Source organism: Triticum urartu, unplaced genomic scaffold, assembly GCF_003073215.2.
Source record: "Triticum urartu cultivar G1812 unplaced genomic scaffold, Tu2.1 TuUngrouped_contig_6348, whole genome shotgun sequence".
In the NCBI taxonomy this organism is placed as follows: Eukaryota; Viridiplantae; Streptophyta; class Magnoliopsida; order Poales; family Poaceae; genus Triticum; species Triticum urartu.
Genome location: NW_024117104.1, coordinates 523 through 12,303, shown reverse-complemented (window position 1 = coordinate 12,303; position 11,781 = coordinate 523). Strand labels below are relative to the sequence as shown.

The 11,781-nt window shown below is 42.5% G+C and overlaps 2 protein-coding genes across 2 annotated transcripts; both read left to right on the top strand.

The window, feature by feature from the left end:
* Positions 1–738: 738 nt before the first annotated feature.
* LOC125530481 lies at positions 739–3,491 on the top strand. The gene is made up of 6 exons (XM_048694875.1): positions 739–773; positions 1,591–1,686; positions 2,071–2,157; positions 2,597–2,867; positions 2,986–3,190; positions 3,370–3,491. Exons 1-6 carry the CDS (start codon positions 739–741, stop codon positions 3,489–3,491), a joined length of 816 nt encoding a protein of 271 aa, XP_048550832.1.
* A 4,075-nt stretch (positions 3,492–7,566) lies between these two features.
* Positions 7,567–11,550, top strand: LOC125530482. Its single transcript, XM_048694876.1, has 6 exons — positions 7,567–7,985; positions 9,054–9,140; positions 9,497–9,583; positions 10,607–10,874; positions 10,984–11,188; positions 11,368–11,550. The coding sequence occupies exons 1-6, from the start codon at positions 7,567–7,569 to the stop codon at positions 11,487–11,489; spliced, it is 1,188 nt and encodes a 395-aa protein (XP_048550833.1). The 3' UTR covers positions 11,490–11,550.
* The last annotated feature ends 231 nt before the right edge of the window (positions 11,551–11,781 follow it).

Sequence of the window (11,781 nt, the reverse complement as noted above, 5' to 3'; positions counted from 1 at the left end):
TTAGGTGTGCTACACGTCGGCCGGCTGGTCCTTTTAGAGACTAGCGGGGTCACGAGCCGTCGGATCTGGCCCATCGAGCGGTTGAGCACCACTTTTGTCTTTGCAACAGAGAGTTGTTACAGAGATGTTTGCAATGGAGGTGTTGTTGCAGAGCCTTTGCAATGCAACGGATGTAATGTTGTAGAGAATGTGTCAGCATGTCCGCTCATGCATCTGAATCGCTTTTTGCAATAGAAGAGTTGTTGCAGAGACCTTTTGCAACAGAGGTGGTGGTGCGGAGCCGTTGTGTCAGCATGTTCGTTCGTGCATTTGAATCGACTTTGCAACAAAAGTGATGTTGCAGAGACCTTTGCTACAGAGGTGTTGTTGCAGAGAGTTTGTATCAGTGTGTCCGCTCACGGATCTGAAGCCCCTGCGGTTTGGGAGCTCGGGCGCCTGTCGCGTCGGCCGGTGAGCCCATCAGAGCAGCTCGGAGTATCTACCATGAATAATAGCGGAGTTAGAAGTTGGTACCGGATCTCTGTGTTTCTTTCCTTAGCAGTGGCGAACGGCAGTCGAATAAAAATCCGCAGAACATTATTAGGAAGGCCAAACCGTAGACAGCACCAATCGGAAACGCGTTGGCCGTCCGTCTCCTTCTCTTGGTCAAAGTCAAGCCATGACGATGGTATAAATAAGGCTGCCTTTGTAACGCGGATTGAGAAACTGCAGATCAAACCATTAAGCATGCAGCCGGCCATGGCGGATCAGGTCGGTACTGACCAGGAGGATTCGTAAGTTCTCTCTACTCGAGTGCTGGTGCAATTTATCTCTTACGCGTCGTCGCAAGCGTAGTAGCTACATGCCTACATCTGGACGAGCGAGGGAAGCAGAGCCGTAGCTAACCGGCCAGTCGCCTCCCTCTCATCGACCCGCTCTGCCTAGCTGTTCGGCTATATACATACCTATTCACAATACCTACATGAAGTCGCCTGACTTTTAAATTTGGGTCGGTCGATTTCGGATTGAAAAAAGAAACATCCGAAGGGGAGGAAGAAGCTCACCGGCTCGCCGGAGAAGCTCCACCATTATCTATCTTAGAGTGCCACGGTCCCCCCATTGTCTATCCGGGGTTAGAGGGATGGCCGGCGGGGGGCGGCAGCACCGCGATGGGAGGGGGTTTCTGGGAGGGTAGGGCGGCGAGGCTTCGCGGGAGCGCCGGCGGTTAGGCCGGCGGTACGTTCGGAGAAGGAGGAAGAAGAAGTTTATCTTCTTAGCGCTGAAGTTAGAATGTAAAGAGACGGGACATATTCTTATATGGTCCTAAAGTTTGCTCACAGTAAAAATGTAACCGAGAACAAAGTCATATGGTCCTAAAATTTCCGGGATGTAGAAATGTTCCGAGAATAAAACTAAATCATAATATTAAAATTCTAAAAATGTATTCTTATGGTTGTAAAAATTTGCTGAAACTAGTAAGTATTGTGTTGCTGAAAGTTGCTGAAACTAGAAGGCAAAAACAAATTATTAAGATTCTGAAATTAGAATATTATTGATAGACTCTGCTTCATTTTACTGTGATGCTGAATAAATCATATGTTATGGTTCAAGGTATAAGGGGAATTCGCTGCCTGTCTTCCCAGAGGAGGAGCCAAAGCAACACCAAGTCGCAGTTTCACGGGCCGCTTCAAAGGGGAGATATGCAAGGTAAAACTCGTATCATCTTCACTTTTTTTCTGGGTTGCTCTCTGTTCAACTCCACTATGCATGGTCATTCCTCATTCTGAAATGTAAATACTCAGGTTCCCATTATTATTAACTTGTTCGTTTTTGTTTATATTCCAAACTGATTTTTCCTTGAAAATCACGGGTAGCATAATTCCTCCCATTGCAGTTGATTAGCCGAATTTTGTTTTTTTTAAGATTTGTACACTGCAGGGTGTATCAGTGATGGGCTAAGGATTGTACTGAAAAGTGCAGCAAATGCTATCGGTTCCAAAAATATTTTCTAGTTAATAATAATAGGTAGATTATGTCGATAACTTAGCTTCATTTACTTTAATTCAATATAAGTCATATGTTCTGGTTCAGATTTAAAGAGAATTTGAATGCCAAGCCACAGGAGACAAAGCAACATCACCATCAAGTTGACGTCTCATGCGCCGCTTCAAAAGGGAGGTATGCAAGTTGAGCACTCCTAACTTTTTTTTCTGGATTGCTATCCGTTTAATCCCACTGTGCATCTTCATTTGGCACTCTCAAATCCTCTGGTTCCCAGTATTAAATCGTCCATTTTTTGTTTATGTTACAAACTGTTTTCGCTGGAAAATGGTTAACACAACTCCTCCCGTTAACATTCTACACTGTAAGTTTTTAAACATGATTCAAGAACTCTGCATGCACCTTCATCATAAAAGAAAATCTAATGGGTAAATCTGTCAAATTTTAATTCTGAACAAATTCGACGAGTTTTTAATCATGTTTCTAGAACTCTGCATGCACCTTCATCATGAAAGAAAAGCAACTGGGTAAATGATACAGTTACTATTTCTCACATTACGGCATGGTACTTGTGAATTATTATTTTTATAACAATCAGTTCACATTACTGAATCAGGAGTCGAACTGGTTGGATGTCCATGGAGAGGAGCACTCCTGAAGGTATCAACATGGAGGAACATGCTTCGAGGTTTCAGCCTTTGCCCCTACCCAGATTTACGGGTGACTTTGAGCGGGCTACCGTCGGAATTCCAGTTGTAATGCGAAAGAGGAAGCCTCTGGAGGTGAGGAATGCGCTCCGCGAAAGAAGAGTCGCGGCCAAACAAAAGGACGCGCGCTACCATGCGGAGGTGGCCTTGCATAAATACAACAGAGCCAACAACACCAAGGTCTTCCTCTCTCTTTCTCTCTTATCTCCGAGTATGTGAGGTCGTGACAATTGGGATGGCTTTTCAGCCTGATTATCCATTTTAAACATGTCTTTACATTTTGATTTTTTTTTTTCAGTTTGAGCTGGTGGAGGTAAAAGTGATATCTATATTTTATGAGTTTGGAGGGGCCGGCGCCCATTATAACTTCACAGCTAAGCAGCCTGAGGAGCAACATTCTGCTGATGCCGACAGTACCAAGCTATTCTTCTCTGAAGTCCACCTGAATTTTCGGACTGAGAATGATGTGATTATGTGCTGTATAGTTGGGGAAAATGACGCAGGTGCCTTGTTGGCTTTCTTGTCAGTTATTCCTATTGTTTCTTTCCTGATTATGGCCATGTTTGCTTTTTGATCGTGAGTTTTGCATCAGGTGCAATCAGTTGTCTTGTTCACACATATGCCTTAATCGCAATCTCATATTGATACGTGTCTAACTCTATTTGTTCTATCAACGTTGCAGGGCATTGCTATGGCTGTGAAAACTACCAGCCTGTTATTCACCCAAGCAGCCAAGCATACGGCGGCGGTAGTAGCACTTGTATTGACTATCCTTGCTCAGATGGCGATAGCGACAGCGACTAGTAATGTAGCACTTGAAGCCCGGTGGCCGGCGCTTGCTTGTGTGGCCAGTCTTCTCGGGTGTGTATTGACTTGTTTGCAATTCTACGAGAATATGCAATCGCATGGAGTAAATGGATGAACTTGAGAAATGTGTCGTTGGATGGAGACCCGAGTCTCAACTGAATGTTGGCTTGTGTGACCAATCCATTAATGACATTTGCTATTGTGGTTTGCGTCTTGGCCTGAGAAAATATGCACTACGGTGAGTAAATGGAGTTATGTAGACATGGGATGGAAACCTCAACTTGGATGGAGTAGTGTCATATTTGCTCTTGCCACTTTCTTATAATGTAGGCCGTAGGGATGTTTGTAGACGAGATGGTATATAGTGTCATATTTTGTTGAGTTGTTATATTTGATATACTTTTTAGGATGGTGAGAAGGAGTTCGAAGATGATATATGATCAAGTGTAGATGAGTCTGACGCGCACCATCATTACAAGCCCGCAGATACAGGGCGGTGCGGGGGAGGGGTCGCGAAACTAGTGTGCTGATGACCAAGCTTGTTGCCTTGGGGTTGATCCAAGTTCATCGTAAATAGGTGGTGAATATGACCACCATTCATGATGATTGCAAAGAGAAGTGGCATCACGGATTGGTCGTGTAAGGATTTTTTTTTCTGTAGCAATGCACAGGCAATTTTTGCTTAGAATCGGCAGGGTTGGTTGCACGGCCCATAAGCAGCCCAATCACCTCGAGAATAGAAAAAACATGTTACGGCCTATAATCACGACGACTGCACACCTGGGCTTCACAGGACACGGCCATGGCCGGCTGCACCACGACGTTGAGAATAAGCTTCTAGCTGCTATTTGTACATGAACAAATTTGGATGGCAAAATGAAATCATAACAAACAACACCATCTCAAATCTCAATCTGTTTTACCACACTCAGTTTTGTAATTTACAACACTAGTTCATCTCCTCTTGGTCTGAAAGACTGAAACTTAGCTTCTAGTATAAACTTCAGACTTCAAGTTCAATCAACCTCAACCTGTTAGGTTGAACAGCTAGGTTTCACAGCGGAGGTGTGGACATGGTAGCGAGAGTCACCCTCCCTCTCGCTGCGAAGCTCAGTTTCACGGCTGCGGCGAACGCGAGCAATGTCGACAGCGAGCGAACATCGAAGGAGTTCAAAGTTTTTTTTTTCCTTACGCGATTGGGCTTCGTTTATGGGCCACATGGTTTTAGGCATTGCTGGGGTGCTGGAGGAAACATTGAACATAGATATGTTTGCGCATATGATTGTTATCATGTGGGCTATTTGGCGAGCTCGGAGGAAAGCGATCTATGAGGATATCTTCCAATTAACACATTGCATTAATGGTTTCATCACAAGCTGTCTTGAGGATCTAAGGCATATTAACGCAAGGGATCCACGACAGATTGGTGTTAAAGCCCCCAGGCCGACCCAGTGGCAGGCCCCTGCCACGGGATGTGTGAAGATCAATGTAGATGCAGCGGCACCAAGGCATGCTAGATTTGGGGCCGTGGGGGCGATATGCAGGAGTTTAGAGGGATTATTTTTGGGAGCCTCAGTTCTGGTATTGAGGCACATTGCGGATGCGGAGACACTAGAAGCGATTGCGATCAGGGAAGGCTTAGCACTAGCGGAGGACCTCTACCAACGGTGTATCCATGTTGCATCAGACTGTAAACAGGTGGTGCAGTCTCAGAAGAAGGAGAATGCGTCCTCCTATGGAGCTATTGCGCATGTAATAATAAACCACTGATTAGATTTTGATATTTGTAAGGTTAGCCATAAATTTAGGAGTTCAAATTATGAAGCTCACAACTTAGCGAAGCATGCTTTATCTTTCGGGGTTGGACGCCATGTGTGGCTGGGCCACCCCGAAGATTTTCCCTCCGTGCCTGTAAATATTGTGACGATTTAATAAAAAGCTTCATGAGGTTGTCTCAAAAAAAAAATTTAGATGAGGCATCGATGGGAAGCTCCTATCTGCCGCTTATTGAGGCAGAGTGTCCGGCAAACAAACAGCCGGCCCACTGGTGCACGAGCGGATCTGTATGGAGAAGTGGTCGAGTATTGTAGTGTAAATTTGCAAAAACATCACGCGCTACCATGGATAGAACCCGGAACCTCTGGCATTAGAACTTTTTGTGCTAGCCAGCAGAGATAATGAGTGTGATTACAGAGCATCACAAGTTTATAATAACATACAACAACACAGATCCAAACATTTTCTTTTTCTTTTTCCTCTTTTTGATTTTTTTGTTCGAAATTCCAAAAACAAATCTCGATATCGATTTTTTTACACATATTCAAAAAATGTTGGTGTTTTCAGAAATTATTCGTATTTTTGAAAAAATGTTCAAGATTTATATAATTGTTCAAGTTTATAGAAGTCACATTTATGTTTTAAATTAGATTTTTGTATAAAACATGAACACTTTTCAAAACAATATCACAAAATTTTGATGAAATTCAAACATTTTCGAAAACATTTTTAAAAGAACGAGAATAATCATTTGAATCTATTTCCAAATTTTGAAAACATGAACATTTTTTAAAACTCGGAAACAAATTTGGAAATAGGAATATTATTTAGAAATTTGCAAACAATTTTATAAAACAGGAACTGTTTTTGGAAACACAAAAGTTTTTCGAAAACTTGAACATTTTTTGAAACTACGGAATTTTTTTGAAAACATGAACAATTTTACAAAACACGAACATTTTTTGAAGAAAATATTTTAATTTTTTGAAATTTGCAAACAAAAACAGGAAACACAAAAGTTTTTTATAAACATGAACATATTTTGAAACTATAGAACAAATTTGAAGACGTGAATAATTTTCAGAAACACGAACATTTATTGAAATAACGAACAATTTTTGGAAACACGATTTTTTTTTGAAATTTGTGATCAATTTTTGGAAACACAATTTTTCTTAGAAAAACATGAACATTTTTTGAAACTGCAGAAGAAATTTGAAAACATGAACAATTTTCGAAAAAACAAACATTTTTTGAAATTGTAATGTTTTGAAGCTCCCAATTTTCTGTAAAACGTGATTTTTTTTATAAATTTTCAAACAATTCTAAGAAAATGAAAAAAAAGATAGAAAAAAAGGAGAGAAGAAATAAAGGAACCACAAAAAAATTTTTTTGAAATTTGTGATCAATTTTTGGAAACACAATTTTTCTTAGAAAAACATGAACATTTTTTGAAACTGCAGAAGAAATTTGAAAACATGAACAATTTTTGAAAAAACAAACATTTTTTGAAATTGTAATGTTTTGAAGCTCCCGATTTTCTGTAAAACGTGAATTTTTTTATAAATTTTCAAACAATTCTAAGAAAATGAAAAAAAAGATAGAAAAAAAGGAGAGAAGAAATAAAGGAACCGCAAAAAAATAGAAACTGAAACAGAAAAAACCCCGGTTCAGGAACCCCTAGAAGGTTCCCAAAATGATAAAAACCCAGCTAGGAACCTCCTAGAAGGTTCCCAAAACCGGGATGGCTGAAGCGCTGGCGGGCCGGGCCAAATCATCCCTCGGTCGAGAACCCTTGTGCGAAAGCTCGATAACATGATGTAACGTGCCTCATATAGGATTTTCCACATCGACAGGCGCTAGACATCATCGTCCCTCTGCATCTGCAGTAGTTGTTGCTATGTTAGAGGATCTAGTTCTTTCTGGACTTCTTTACCTTTTTTACGGGTCTGCACTTTTTTACTCCTACTCTCTACATCCCAAACTAAGAGCATCTCCAACAACGCTCTAGATTAGCCGCGTGCTTAAAAAACGACTTCTTGGCGCGCTTCAGCGGGCGCGTGAAAAAATCAGCGCGCAGGAAAAAACGGCATCGCGTGCAGCAGTTTTAGCGCGTGTCGTCCAGCGCGCTGGATAAAAGCCGTGCGCGGGTGCCCGCCAACCGCCACCCATTCCCTCCCGCCGCGCCTTCTTTCTCGCCTTTTCCAGTGCCCGCTGCCGTCGCGCCTCTCCGCCGCCTGTTCCAGCGCCCCATCGCTGATGCGCCTTCTCCTCCCTTGTCTTCCAGCGCCCCGCCATGCCGCCGCGCATCCGGAGCAACTCAGGCTTCCGTAGCGTCCTCCTCCGTCCTTCCGGCGTGTATTACGTGAAGATTCGCTCCGTTGATACACGCCTTGGGCTCAGAACATTCGACACCACCCACGAGGCCATCTGCGCGTACGACGCGTCGGCGTGGCACCTCGGGAGGCCACGGGTGCAGATGAACTTATCTGACGTGCGGACGCACGAGCAGGAGGAGGAACTCGCGCCTCCCCCGCGACTAATCACCGAGGAGGATCACCGCATCCAGCGGAGGCGGGAGCGCCGCCTCCTCATCGCCGGGGCGGACGAGCATGCCATGGCGGTGTCGTGCGAGCACTTCCTGCAGGATGCGATCGCCGAGAACGAGTTATGGGCACAGACGAGAGCGGAGCGAGCCGCGCGTCGGGTGGACAAGTGTGAGCGAAAGACACTGACGGAAAAAACGGCTTGCTATATTTTGCAGCGCCCGATAAAGCAAACACCCTTCTGCGCGCTAAAAAATGCTATTTCGGCGTTGAGAAAAAATTTAACACACCACACGGTTGTTGGAAATGCTTTAAATGACTTAACTTTGTACTAAATCTAGTATAAAGTTGAGTCGTTTATTTTAAAATGAAGGGAGTTTGGCCTCTTCTCAAACGGCACTCGAACTAAAATCCGCACCACATTGGGAAGGTCAAACTGTAGACAGCACCAATCGGAAACCTGTCGGGTGTCGGCTTTCCAAGCAGACGACGAATAAACACGAACCCAGCATACGACGCACTACAACCTGAAGCCTTGGCGTGGATTCGATAGAACTGCAGATCAAACCATGCGGCGGGCCATGGCGGATCATGACCGTACTGACCAGGAGGATTCTATATACACATACATACTCCTACAAACTTCATCTCTTTCGAGCGCGCAGCCGCCGGTTCTGGCAAGGCGGGCGAGGGAGGCTCCATCGCATCGCATGGCCTCCCCAGACGCATCATGCAAGGCGCCTCGACCCGCTGCCTGATCGTTAAAGTAGTGATCTAAACGCTTTTGTATTTCTTTATAGAGGGAGTACTTGCGATGGTTCCCGTTCCCTCTAGCTGTTCTGATATTCAAAATTTACTCTAATCCTATTTGGTTCGGTTCGTCTCGAACTAGACCATTACGTTTTGAACAACAGATTCCTTTCTGTTTCGAAATTTGCCGAGATTACAAATTTATCCAACAACAAAATTCTTAGCACTGAAATTAGAAATTCTCGTGGTTCTAAAATTTGTGAAATTATCTGAGAACAAATTCTTCTGGTCCTAAAGTTTACTGAAAGTATAAATGTATCCGAGAGGAATTTCTTATGGTTCTGAATCTTGCTGAACTAGGCAAGGCGATACCAAATTATTACGATTCTGAAAGTTGCTGAAATTAGAATGCCAAATATATTGTATTGACGACTCTGCTTCATTTTATCGTGATGCTGAGTAAATATATCATATGTTATGGTTGAAGGTATTATAAGGGGAATTTGCTGCTGGAGGAGGCAAAGCAACACCAAGTCACAGTTTCACTTGCCGCTTCAAAGGGGAGATATGCAAGGTAAAACTACTATCATCAACACCACTGTGCATGTTCATTCCTCATTCTGAAAGATAAATACTCTGGTTTTCATTGTTAAGTTGCCCATTTTTTTATAATTCACACTGTTAAATGTATCATATATAATTCCCCTGTTCCCATATGGTTAGCTAATTCTTTTATTCTCGCAAAAAAAACTGAATTTCATTATTAAAAAAAATTCTACACTTGTAGTGAAAAGGGTAGCAATGCTATCAGCTAAAAAATAGTTTCTAGTTTTAAAATTTGCTGAAAAAATAGCATAATAATATAAGATTATGTCGACAACTTACTTTCCTTTTACTATAATTATATTTAAGTCATATGTTCTGGTTCAGGTTCAAAGACAATTTGAATGCCAAGCCAGAGGACACAATGCAACACCACCATCAAGTTAGCGTCTCATGCGCCACTTTAAAAGGGAGGTATGCAAGTTGAACACCCCTAACATCTTAAAAGAAATTGGATTGCCCTCTGTTCAACACCATTGTGCATGTTCCTTTGGCATTCTAAAATGGCATTGCAAGATACCCAAATCCTCTTGTTCCTAGTATTAAGTTGTCCCTGTCTGCTTATATATATTACAAAGAGAAAAGTATGTTTTTGGTCTCTCAAGTTCTCCAAAAGTATAGACTTGGTCCCTTAAATTTTTTTGATACACATTTGGTCCTTCAAATCTCAAAACCGGGTAAGTTTAGTCCAAAACCAGATTTTGACCACTTTGGCCGCCCAAATTTTGACTGGATGAACACCTTTTTTTTAGATTTTTTTAACTTATTGTACATCCGGTCAAACCCTGTCAAAATCTACGCCGTCAAACCTGGTCAAAGTGGTCAAAATCTGATTTTGGACTAAACTTACCCGGTAATAAACTTGAAGGACCAAATATGTACCAAAAAATCTTGAGGGACCAACTCTATGCTTTTAGGAAACTCTACGGACCAAAATACTTTTTTTCTATTACAAACTGTTTTTCCAGGAAAATGTTAACACAACTCCTCCTGTTAATACTCGACACAGCAAGCTGCATCTGTGATGGGCTTGGAACTGTGCTGAAACATTCATTAAAATTAATATCGCAACCTCATGTTTTGCTCTCATTGTGTCATGTCATGTAGTTCTCAGCCCGTTTCTGCTATGTAGCTGTCTATATCCGGCATCCTCATCTGACAGCTCTTCAATTCATCATGTCAAATTTTAATTCCAAAAAATCTTGACAAGTTTCAAGAACTCTGCATGCACCTTCATCATAAATGAAAATAAAATGGGTAAATCTGTCAAGTTTTAATCTGAACAAACTCAACGAGTTTTTAATCATGTTTCTAGAAGTCTGCATGCACCTTCATCACGAAAGAAATAAATGACACACTTAATATTTTTCATATTACGGCATGGACATGTGATCTGTTTTTTTTTGGCATAACAATTTGTTCACAATAATGAATCAGGAGTCGAGCTGGTTGGATGTCCAAGGAGAGGAGCACTCCTGAAGGTATCAACATAGAGGAACATGCTTGGAGGTTTGGGCCTCTGCCCCGACCCAAGACGCGTCGCTTTGACCGGGCTTCCATCGGAATTCCAGTTGTAATGCGGAAGAGAAAACCTCCGGAGGTGAGGAACGCACTCCACGAGAAAAGAGTCGCGGCCAAACAGGAGGATGCACATTACTACGCGGAGGTGGCCCTGCGTAAATACAACAGAGCCAACAACACCAAGGTCTTTGTCTCTTTCTGTCTTATCTCCGTGTATGTGAGGTTGTGACAATCGGGATGGCTTTTCAGACTGATTATCCATGTAAAACGTGTATTTTCACTTTGTTTTTCAGTTTGAGCTGGTGGAAGTAAAAGTGATATCTATATTTTACGAGTTTGGAGGGGCCGGTGCCCATTATAACTTCACAGCTAAGCAGCCTGAGGAGCAACATTCTGCTGATGCCGACAGTACCAAGCTATTCTTCTCTGAAGTCCACCTCGATTTTCGGAGTGAACATAATGTGATTATGTGCTGTATAGTTGGGGAAAATGACGCAGGTACCTTGTTGGTTTTCTTGACAGATGTTACTATTGTTTCTTTCCTGATTCTTGGCATGTTTCCTTATTGTTCATGAGGTTTGCATCAGCTGCAATCAGTTGTGTTGTTCACATATGCCTTAGTCGCTACCTCATATTGATATTTGTCTAACTCTTTATTTGTTCTATCGACGTTGCAGGGCGTTGCTATGGCTGTGAAAACTACCAGCCTGTTGTTCACCCAAGCAGCCAAGCATACGGCGGTGGTAGTAGTACTTGTATTGACTATCCTGGTTCGGACGGCGATAGCGACAGTGACTAGTACTTGAAGCCTGGTGGCTAGTGCTGGCTTGTGTGGCTAGTCTTCTCTGGTGTGTATTGGCTTGCCCTTTGTGACAATACCCATGGCATGGAGTCTGAACTGAATGTTGTGTGTTACCAATATCTGATAATGACATTTGCTATTGTGGTTTGCGTCTTGGCTTCGGATTTTTTTAAGACCGGATTAACCCCTTTCCATTAATCATAACATAAATAAAACAGTTCCAAAGAAATAACAGGAGATGGGAAAGAAGGGAAGCCGAGTTCAATGCACTGCTGGGAAACCTGCTGCA

What these genes read in the sequence shown, in the direction of transcription:
- LOC125530482 (XM_048694876.1), top strand. Translation starts at nt 7,567, where the DNA reads ATGCCGCCGCGCATCCGGAGCAACTCAGGCTTCCGTAGCGTCCTCCTC. An exon ending in TCAAAGGGGAGATATGCAAG is followed by an intron (nt 9,141 to 9,496) that starts GTAAAACTACTA and finishes GTTCTGGTTCAG; the next exon opens with GTTCAAAGACAATTTGAATG. An exon ending in AGTTGGGGAAAATGACGCAG is followed by an intron (nt 11,189 to 11,367) that starts GTACCTTGTTGG and finishes TCGACGTTGCAG; the next exon opens with GGCGTTGCTATGGCTGTGAA.
- LOC125530481 (XM_048694875.1), top strand. Translation starts at nt 739, where the DNA reads ATGGCGGATCAGGTCGGTACTGACCAGGAGGATTC. An exon ending in TCAAAGGGGAGATATGCAAG is followed by an intron (nt 1,687 to 2,070) that starts GTAAAACTCGTA and finishes GTTCTGGTTCAG; the next exon opens with ATTTAAAGAGAATTTGAATG. An exon ending in ACAGAGCCAACAACACCAAG is followed by an intron (nt 2,868 to 2,985) that starts GTCTTCCTCTCT and finishes TTTTTTTTTCAG; the next exon opens with TTTGAGCTGGTGGAGGTAAA.